Source organism: Mobula hypostoma, chromosome 27, assembly GCF_963921235.1.
Source record: "Mobula hypostoma chromosome 27, sMobHyp1.1, whole genome shotgun sequence".
Taxonomy (NCBI): domain Eukaryota; kingdom Metazoa; phylum Chordata; class Chondrichthyes; order Myliobatiformes; family Myliobatidae; genus Mobula; species Mobula hypostoma.
Window position 1 is genome coordinate 20,733,690 of NC_086123.1, and position 11,015 is coordinate 20,744,704.

General features: G+C 38.2%; 1 protein-coding gene across 3 annotated transcripts in view; it reads left to right on the top strand.

The window, feature by feature from the left end:
• The window catches only part of LOC134338630 (tectonic-1-like), a 47,859-nt gene extending 36,867 nt beyond the window's left edge, over positions 1-10,992 (top strand). The window contains exons 13-15 of one of the 3 annotated variants that reach the window (XM_063034623.1): positions 4,439-4,595; positions 6,191-6,316; positions 9,945-10,988. In XM_063034623.1, coding sequence (XP_062890693.1) covers positions 4,439-4,595; positions 6,191-6,316; positions 9,945-10,088 — 427 coding nt within the window. In that variant the 3' untranslated portion in view covers positions 10,089-10,988. Of the gene's footprint in view, positions 1-1,056; positions 3,272-4,438; positions 4,596-6,190; positions 6,317-9,944 lie in introns of those variants that run through there. The other 2 variants (XM_063034624.1, XM_063034625.1) reach the window with 2 other exon arrangements.
• The last annotated feature ends 23 nt before the right edge of the window (positions 10,993-11,015 follow it).

Below are 11,015 nucleotides of genomic sequence, written 5' to 3' on the forward strand. Positions count from 1 at the left end.
AAAGCCAGAGAGCTAGATAGCATGGAGGCTAAAGGAATTCTTTCTAAGGTAGAATAGAACCCAAGGCAACACCAGTAGTCCCAGTAGCCAAGAAGAATGGATTTGTCATAATCTGTGGAGATTTCAAGGTTACTATCAACCCAGTACTGAAAGATCAATACCCTCTGTCCAGAATGGAGGATATTGTATATCTTTGCAAACCTTTCTAGATGAAAACACTTCAGCAAAATGGGCTTAGCTGAGGACGGAGCTAAGATGGAGATGGAAAAGTTCAAAGTGTTTCTCACCATGAACACTCACAAAGGGTTTTATTGCTATAATAGGCTTATTTTTAGAGTAGCATTTGCACCTGAACTCATGCTGAAAGCAATGGACTAGGTGCTGCGAGGCTGCCCAGGCACGCAGTGTTACCTAGATGACATTATTGTTATTGGTGAGGATGATAAGGAACATCTCCAAAACCTCAGGACGGTGTTAAAAAAAGTTAGAAGATTAGGGGCTCAGAGCATGATGCAATAAATGTGAATTCTTTAAACCAAACATTACTTACTGTGGTCACACAAGTGTGCTGAGAAAATTCAAGCAATAGTGGATGCCGCAAGGCTAAAGGACATGTCACAGTTGTGGTGTCTTTTAGGAATTGTCAATTACTATAACAGGTTCCTGCCAAACCTGGCTACTGTGCTGCACCCCTTGAACGGATTACTACAGATCGGGAAGAAATGACAATGGACAAAGCAGTGTGAGGTGGCTTTCCAAAAGGCAAAGGGAATGGTGACATCAGACTCTGTACTCACACATTGTGATCCACATCGTCCAGTGAAGCTTGCCTGTGATGCCTTGCCTTATGGTATTGGTGTAGTCATGTCACGTTATGAGTGATGGAAATGAATGTTGCATTACATTCCCTTACCACTGCAGCGAAAAAATACCCACAGACTGACAGAGGCCTCGAGTCTGGTTTGGGATGTAAAACATTTCAACCAGTACTTGTATGAGAGAGTGTTTACCCTCATTACTGATAATCAACCACTAGTGTCCATTCTTGATCCACAGAAGGGTGTGTTCCACTAACAGCGGCAGCACATGTGCAGAGATGGGCTCTGTTTCTTGGAGGACTCAAGTTACAAGGTAGAATTCAAGAGGACAACCAATCACGGAAATGCTGATGGATTGTCCTGTTTACCCTTGGAAATACATGAAAATTTTACAAAAACGGACACTCCTTTTGACGTATTCTCCCTAACACAAATCAAAAATCTCTCTACCTTGGCAGGGATGATCCAAAGGAAAACCAGAAAAGACCCTGCACTGTCTCAGATCTGCATGGACACCCAAAATGGCTGGAATGTGCAGCAGAAATTCCAGTTCCCCCACTTTTGCCAGTGCCAGGATGAACTTGCTCGACGCGAGTTGCCCTATGTGGAGAGTTGTTGTACCATCCAAGCTAAGAGCTAAGGTGTTGAAGGAGCTACAAGCTAGTCATCTAGGTGTGGTCAAAATGAAAGCTTTGTCTAGTGGCCTAGGATAGATAGCAGATCGAGCAGTTTGCCATGCACTGTTCAGGATGCCAATACGTCCAGAAGAAAGGTAATCAGAACTGTCAGAACTACTTCCTGTAGTCCCAGAGTCAACTCCTACAACCACCATGGATGAGGGCCCAGAACGTGAGATCATTTCACAGCCACAAGTCTCTCCTGCCAAGCAAAGCAACCTCCCTTGTCAGGAAAGACATTATCCTACAAGAGTAAGAAATCCTTCACAGCGATTAACTCGTTAGGCCTGAATGTGGCCATTTCAAATTTGCTATGCTGTGGATGTCTATATAGTAGTTGTATGATATAATATACCATGTATATTGTTGAGAAGAATTCTATATTGAGTTGGAGTGTATAACTAAGTAGGGAGGAGTGTTGTGTATTTAATATTTGAGTAATATTGTAAATATTGTCAGATTAAACATTTTTTATTTGTTTAAATAATTAACTGTGGGTTATGTGTAAAAGTACGTGAATGGCTTACGTCATGATGCCACCACGTCAGAAGTGGGCACCTCACAAAGTAATAATGAATCATGCCCCCGGTCTTGCTGTGTTTTTCTTTTGATTAGTTTTATGTTTTACAGTTAAGAAACATAACAAGACCTACCACTAACTCACCGACAAAGCTGAATTTTCCTCCTATTATCTATGTTAGGGATATATCTAGCTCACCTTTCTCAGGTAAAACATCAGCAATGGAAGGAATTAAGAGAGGAGGCACAGCTTTCTGTACAATTTTACCAGGACATCCACAGCCAAACAGTGGAAATGATAGTAGAATTGAGACACTCAATTTACCCATAAATTTACACAGAATATCCCTTGCTATTCCAGTATGGTTAAAAGCACCAGCAAAGGCTCCAGTCTTTACCAACTACCTCTCACTATTTGTAGCTCTTCTAGCTGAGCAACCTTCCTGTTCCTCTTTGTTGCAGCAGCTTTAACAAGTACTTCTGCAGCATCACCACAGCTTATTTTACACCAGAAATCTTGTGAGCCTGCTGTGAGTGTGTGATATCATCTAATCCCAGGAAAATCAAAGTATATTACACCTGTGCTGGAGGGGCTCCATTACTCAACAGAGAAAAAGAGTGAGATAATGTTTCTAAGCTTGAGTTGTGCTTGCCTCCCTCACTTCCTTCCTCTGCCAATGATTACCCAAGGTAGGTGGAGATGAACTGGTTAGATATAGCACCACTGCATATGGAGAAGTAAAATATGCTTCACTCGGGCTTGGTGGTAGGCCTTCCTACCAAGAGTTTGATTTGCCGAGCAGCTAGTGTATACAATGAAAAATTTTTAATGGATTCATACAAATTTATAAAACACATTTCTACGTTTGATTTGCTTGGGTGTTCTGTGATGGAATTCGTGAGTAATGCTTATATTGTATTGCTCTGTGATAGTTATTTCTGTTATTTTAGGAAGGTATCTATCATATTATGCGATTGTAGCATGTAGCAAAGAATGGTTAATAGGCAAGGGATGATGATGTAAAAGAAGTTCTTAATGGGAGAAATAAAATTAAGGTTTAGAGGACTGTACAAAACTTGAATTGAAGTAGCATTAAAGACCAAAGACAAGCAATGGGGAATGTGGGATCATAATTATAAAATTAATAGGTCACTGAAAACCTAAATATTTTGGGCCAAGTCATTGTGACATAGTACTGACAATTGAGTTGAAGTTTTGGACTATGGCACTATTAAAGATTGTTACTCAACCTCAAGTCTTGAAGCTCATTGGGAGGAGGGATATGCTCAATAATAATAGACCAGTAATGTTCTGATTTAAATGAAAACTTTTGTGGATCTCTGTACTACATTAATCTCCATGCTTTTTAAGGAGTAAAACACATATTCCCTGTTTGATTATTTCAGGGAATGCACCATCTACAATACACATCAGGAACATAATGGAGTAACCTCCACCAGCCTAGGTAACTACAAGCCCAGCAACACTCAAAGATTTCTTATCTGTTCAGGACATAACAACTTATTTGATTGGAGCCATTGTTAAGCTCTAACTATATATGCCTTCTGCACTGATGCATGAAGATTGTGATGTGTACCATCTGCACAAATTGCTTTTAAAATAACAATGTATCAACTAAAAGCATAATATTTGAAAATTAGAATTTATTGATTGATAGAGAAAAAGGAAAATAACATCCTTGTATAACATTTATAACAAGTTAACCATTGGAGTCCTTTGAAGATATCTAGTACACTAGATAGTGTATTTGAATTTTGTTATAAAGTCTACACAGGATGGTGATGACAAGGTTACAGCACATGGAACCCAGGGCTTATGTAACTGCATACATTGGAAGTTGGTTAGCAGATGGTAAAAAGTAGAAGTGAAACAAGTCCTTTCCACATTCACAGGTTGCAGTTGGTGGGGGTATTACAAGATCTTGTGTGTAAGAACCCAACTATTGACAATCAACTGTATACCAACAATTTGGTTGAAGAGATTAAATTTAACATCGTGAAGTTTGCTAACAGCACAAAAATGTGATAGGTACCATCTACACATGTGAAGTTGTTACTCACCTAGGCTTCTGACTGCAACTTCCAAACATGCAAACTCTGCTACCAAGAATGGCAAGCTGGCAGATGTGTGGAAGCACATCACCTTCAGTTTCTCCTTTAAGCTCTGCACCATTACAATTTGGAAGGCTAGTTTATCTTGCAAGGGCAATAAGGATTGGGAAGAAATACTTCCCTTGGTGAAATATGCTGGCCTTGCTAATAACTCCCACTTAACAAAACAAATAAATAATAAGAATCTTATTGGCAAAATTTTCCATCCAATCCGAGGGAGCAGAAGCAATACAGCCTTTTTGACAACATTCGTGGATGAACCACTGAGGTTTCTCTTATTTATCCCTAAAGAATAACCAACGTCACAACATGCCATCAATGGTCACGTATCATCAAAAATCTGTTAATTGGACAAAACTTTCCTCAAAGTGTGGCATCGTTTGGAAACACTCCAGTGCAGAATGTGAAAGACTGGGTGACCATCCAAAAAGCTACTTCAATAATTCAGGTAATAACCTGGAAAAATATGAAGAAGTCAGTTTTTAATCTACGTCTTGATGGAAAGTATCAGTGTGATAATATATTCATCTGCTCATAGCAGCAACAAAATATGGCTAGCAGGATCACATGGACTGAAAATGTTTCTGCTTAAACACATTCAAAAATCACTAATCAAATATGCTTTTTGCAACAAGAAGTTGGAGAGGTACATGGGTTAGAAAGGTTTAGAAAGTTGTGAGCCAAATGCTAGCAGGTGGGATTAGCTTAGAGGGGCCATCCTAGTCATGTGATAAATTGGGTCGATAAGGACCTGATGTTTAAGTGCTGTATGACTGTGACTCTGAGGCAGACAGGTTTTAAAGATCAGCAAGCATTAGTTAGAATATTTAATCATATCTGGTTGTAAAGCCAAATAAAAGCAAGGAAGATTGAGCTTAAAGATACATTAAAAAGTGATTCGATACATTTTAGAAAGCACAACGATAATTTAAATTTGAAGGAAAGAGACTATGGTTGTCAGTGTTTGCTTTTGGTGCATGGAGGCTGTTTGGCAGTAGTTAAGACATGACTTCACTTTAATAAAAGATTAGATTACACAAGATCCAGGGAGAGCTGGCTAATTGGATACACAGTTGGCTGGATGGTAGAAATCACAGCAAGATGATAATAGTAGGTTGTTTCTGAAACTGGAGACCTGTGATCAGTGGTGTACCTCAGGGTTCAATGCTGGACTCATTATTATTTGTCATCCAAATTAACGATTTGGACAAGAATGTAGCCAACATAGTTAATGCTGCAAGATAATTGCATTTGGGAAAGTCAAATCCAAGTAGGACTTTCACAATGAACAGCAGAGCCCTGGAAGTATTGCAGGACAGAGGATTCTGGACTACAAATACGTGATTTCTAGAAAGTGGAGTCACAGGCAGACAGGGTGATGAAGGCAAATGACATTGGGAGATTATGGTACAATTGAGCAGGACACTGGAGAGACCACACAGAGTATTGTGTTCAGTTTTGGTTGCCCTTCTACAGGAAAGATGTTATTAAACTGGGAAGAGTACAGAAAAGATTTACAAGGCTGCTGCCAGAATTTGAGGGACTGAGTTAGGGGGAGAGGTTGTACAGACTTAGACTTTTTTCCTTGGAGTGCAGGAGGCTGAGGTGATCTTTTACTGGTGTATAAAATCATAAGGGACTTGATCCCCCAGAACTAGGGTATCGAGAACTAGAGGGCATAGATTTAAGGTGAGAGGAGAAAGATTTAAGAGGAACTTGAGGGGCAACGTTTAAAAAAAACACACAAAAGGTGGTATCTATGTGGAATGAGCTGCCAGAGAAAGTAGTTGAGACAGGTACAAATCACAGTTTTTAAAAGACAGGGGGACAGGTACATAGACTGGAAGGATTTAGAATGTTAAGGGCCAAACACTGACAAATGGACTAGCTTGGATGGGACATCATAATTGGCCAGTTTCCTTGCTGTACAACTATGACACAATGTTTTGATATGTCATTTTCTAATATTTTTATGTTGACAATTTGCATGATCTCATTGCTTGTTCCAACCAGCAAAATAACTGAAGTACCATCATCTTACAGAGATGTGGTTGTGAAGTTCCTGAATCTTTAGTGCTGGAGGTGAAGTGGACAAAATATGGTTCCTTAATAAACCCACAAGCTAAAATTGTAGCAGTCACACAGACAATCAGAGAAACATGCATTTTGGTAAGTAGTAAGTTTTCTTGAAGAAAAACATTGTTTAAAAAAATAACAATGTATCATCAACTCAAGGCATAACATTTGAAAATTAGAATTTATTGATCGACAGAAAAAGGAGAAGAACATCCTTGTATAACATTTATAACAGTTTAACTATTGGAGTACTTTGAAGATAGAGTGCCATGCAAAAGTTTGGGTACCTCTGGTCAAAATTTCTGTTACTGTGAATAGTTAAGTGAGTAGAAGATGAACTGATCTCCAAAAGTCATAAAGTTGAAACATTCTTTTCAACATTTTAAGCAAGATTAGTGTATTATTTTTGTTTTGTACAATTTTAGAGTGGAAAAAAAAAGGAAAGGAACACCATGCAAAAATTTGGGCATCCCGAGAGATTTGAGCTCTCAGATAATTTTTTACCAAGGTCTTGGACCGTATTTAGCTTGTTAGGGCTATGACTTGTTCACAGTCATCGTTAGAAAAAGCCAGGTGATGCAAATTTCAAAGCTTTATAAATACCCTGACTCCTCAAACCTTGTCCCAACAATCAGCAGCCATGGGCTCCTCCAAGCAGTTGCCTAGCACTCTGAAAATTAAAATAAAGATGCCCACAAAGCAAGAGAAGGCTATAAGAAGATAGCAAGCCGTTTTCAGGTAACCATTTCCTCAGTTTGTAATGTAATTAAGAAATGGCAGTTAACAGGAACGGTGGAGGTCAAGTTGAGGTCTGGAAGACCAAGAAAACTTCCCAAGAGAACTGCTCGTAGGATTGCTAGAAAGGCAAATCAAAACCCCCGTTTGACTGCAAAAGACATTCAGGAAGATTTAGCAGACCCTGGAGTGGTGGGGTGCACTGTTCTACTGTGCAGCGACACCTGCACAAATATGACCTTCATGGAAGAGTCATCAGAAGAAAACCTTTCCTGCATCCTCACCACAAAACTCAGCATCAGAAGTTTGCAAAGGAACATCTAAACAAGCCTGATGCATTTTGGAAACAAGTCCTGTGGACTGATGAAGTTAAAATAGAACTTGTTGTCCACAATGAGCAAAGGTATATTTGGAGAAAAAAGGGTGCAGAATTTCATGAAAAGAACACCTCTCCAACTGTTAAGCATGGGGGTGGATCGATCATGCTTTGGGCTTGTGTTGCAGCCAGTGGCACGGGGAACATTTCACTGGTAGAGGGAAGAATGAATTTAATTAAATACCGGCAAATTCTGGAAGCAAACATCATACCGTCTGTAAAAAAAAACTCTAGATGAAAAAAGGGTGGCTTCTACAATGGGATAATGATCCTAAACACACCTCAAAATCCACAATGGACTAACTCAAGAGGCGCAAGCTGAAGGTTTTGCCATGGCCCTCACAGTCCCCTGACCTAAACATCATCGAAAATCTGTGGATAGACCTCAAAACTAGAACTAGAAGCCTTTTGCAAGGAAGAATGGGTGAAAATCCCCCAAACAAGAATTGAAAGACGCTTAGCTCTTGTATAGAAAGCGATTACAAGCTGTGATACTTGCGAAAGGGTGTGTTACTAAGTACTGACCATGCAGGGTGCCCAAACATTTGCTTTGGGCCCTTTTCCTCTTTTGTTATTTTGAAACTGTAAAAGATGGAGGAAAAAAAAGTAATCTTGCTTAAAATATTTTAAAAATGTGTCATCTTTAACTTCATGCCTTTTGGAAATCAGGTCATCTTTTATTCACTTAGCTATTCACAGTAACAGAAATTTGACCAGGGGTGCCCAAACTTTTGCATGCCACTGTATCTAGTACACTAGATAGTGTATTTGGATTTTGTTAACGTCTACACAGGATGATGATGAACAAGGTTACAGCACATGGGACCCAGGGCTCATATAACTGCATATATTGAAAGTTGGTTAGCTGATGGTAAAAAGTAGAAGTGAAACAAGTCCTTCCCACGTTCATAGGCTACAGGTGGTGGGGGTATTACAAGATCTTATTTGTAAGAAGAAGTGTGCTAACAGCACAAAAATAAATGGGAGTGTTAGCTATGAGCAAGCACAGAGGCTGCAAGGAAAGATGGATGAGCTGAGTGTGTGGACAGCAACCTGGCTGTTGGAATCCAGTGTGGGGGTGGGGGGGAATTGAGTTCATCCACTTGAAGACAACATGGAAATACTGAGTATAACTTTTGAAATTGTAAACTTATGTTTAAAGCCATCCAGATTTGAAAGCTGACAAGTTGATGTAGCAAGTTGTTAAGGTGGCAAATGATAACCTTCAGTCCAAAGGATTTGAATAAAGGAGTAAAAATAGCTTATTACAATTACCTGAAGACCACACCTGGATCATTGAGCACAATTTAAGTTTCCATACCTTAAAATATAAAAGTAAGTAGTGAAGATTCACTAGACCAGTTAGTGGGATGCTAGCTTTATTATAAGGGGAGAAATTAAAAGAGGATGAGTTTTATTCTCTAGGATTTAGAAAACTGAGTGGTGATCTCACTGAACTGTAGAAAATTCTTTGCAGTTTGAACATGATAGAAATGGGATGGATATCTTACTTGACTAATGAGTCTAGAACTAATAATTCTTAAAATAAGGGGTATGATATTTAGTTCAAAATTCAATGGAATTTTTTTCTCCCCACGCCCCCTCCCCCACAAATGCAGGCATGCAGAGGGCAGTGAATCTGTGGGATTCTCTAACACAGAGGGCTGTGGAGGCTGTTATTTACACTCAACACAAAGATTAATTGTTTTCAGATTTAAAGAAATCAGGTTCAGCTGGGAAAAGAGTTTGAGGTAGACAATAAGCCATTTTTAAAAATTGCATTGCAATCTGAAACAGCCAAGTAGCCTCTTGCCCCCATTTCTTTTTTAGATTTTCTGAATTGATTCAGCCTCATTATCAACGTAAACCATTCATGATTTTCAACGCATCCCATCTCGACTTCACTTCATTTTTTAATCTTTGCTGTCCTTGTATTCATGTCAATATTCAAAAATCACACTACCTTAATGTTTTGAAAATGCTCATTTCTGCTTTGACCTGAAAAGGTTATGATTACCAAATAATGTTTGATGTTTATTTTATGGAGAGATTATGAACCAAAAGAAAATAAATATGCTTATTTCAGTATGATAGAATGAAGTCAACAATTCAACAAATTGTGGGACAACTGGATTCCATAATGTTTTTATCTCAGAAACTTGGGTTGATAAATTACAGTAAGTGCTAAATCAACTGTTTAGTAACAGAAGGAAATAAAGTCCACAGTATTGCTTCAGAAACATGTTCCTGAGGTTCAGAGAATTGATTGGCATGAATGATATTCAAGTCAGTGACATCTTGGATTTGTGTTGTAGTGACCAAGGAATTTAAGTGACAATCTTTTTAGCAAAAAGCCAGTGATCTGGGAGTTGATGACAAATAGGCAGAAGTTCTTGGAAATAACATCTATGGAGTTTTGCACCACTTGGTTCAAAACCTCTCAGTTGACTAAATCTAGTTGTTTTTAAGTTAGAGTAAGACTTGTGACAATTACGACTAACAGCCAATTTCATGATTTTTGTAATTCAAGTTGCCAAATTCTACAGAAGCCTTTTACAGATTTAATTTTACACTGCACAATTGCAGTTAATTTTTGCCTTCTTTCTCTAGAGATCTTTGAAAACTGCAACAAATTTGTACATCTCTACCTCAGTTAAGTTTACAGATGTGTCTGCATCTGCCCAGCCTGGATACAAAAGCAAACCAATGCTTTATATCAACTTACCTTATGATTTCTTCTTTCCTTTTGTATGAAATACTCTCAACTATTTTTTTGTGTGGATCTGGAGTTATAATGAAACTATACCATGAAATTGTTTAAATAATAACTGCTATGTATAGTAACTTACAGTAGATGTACTGATTTGTAATGGTGTTAAACTATGAATTGCAATTTTCTCAAATACTGTTTTGTATGTAGTCATTTGCTTTTATTTCAACCGTACATATGAATACCTGCTTCAGCATAAATTTCCCAATGGACTGCATTTACAGTACAATTAAGTTTATTTAGATGACTGAAATACATTTGCACTGAAGATGAAGAGCTGGAATTATTCAGCAAGTCAGGCTGCATTCGGTGGAGAGAGCAAAAGACCTAATATGTTAAGTTACACTGCATCAGAACTGAACCAATGAAGAAACAGATCTGTTACAACTCAGAAGGAAACAAGTGCATAGAATATATGTGAAGCCAAAAGATTGCCAGTAATATCTATCAGATAAGGCAGCATCTTTGGAGAGAAAGAACGTTCTTCACATCTGCCGAGTTCTGCCTCTCAGTTTCAGCATGTTCCTGGCTTTATTCATTCTTTATTCTCATTCATGTATAAATTTAATTTCTCCAAAAGTATTGTGGAATCTAGACAACCCATGTCCTTATACACAAACATTCCCTTTGTTTTCTCTATGTATCACTTTTTTGCTGCTTAAAACACACTGGTTTTCTCATTCTGTTTGGTTCAGATAAAGGGCTACAAACCTGAAAAACCATCTTTCTCCCCAGAATGCCATCTGCCCCACTGATCATTTCCAAATTTGTAACATCTGTAGTTTATACTTAGTTTAAATGCTAAAGATAATGTGTTTTATTACTTGGACTGGTACCAATATTTTATGCTTTCTTAAAAAAATAAAAGCTTCATATGGAAAGAGAATTAAGCCTCATTTATTATTTATGCA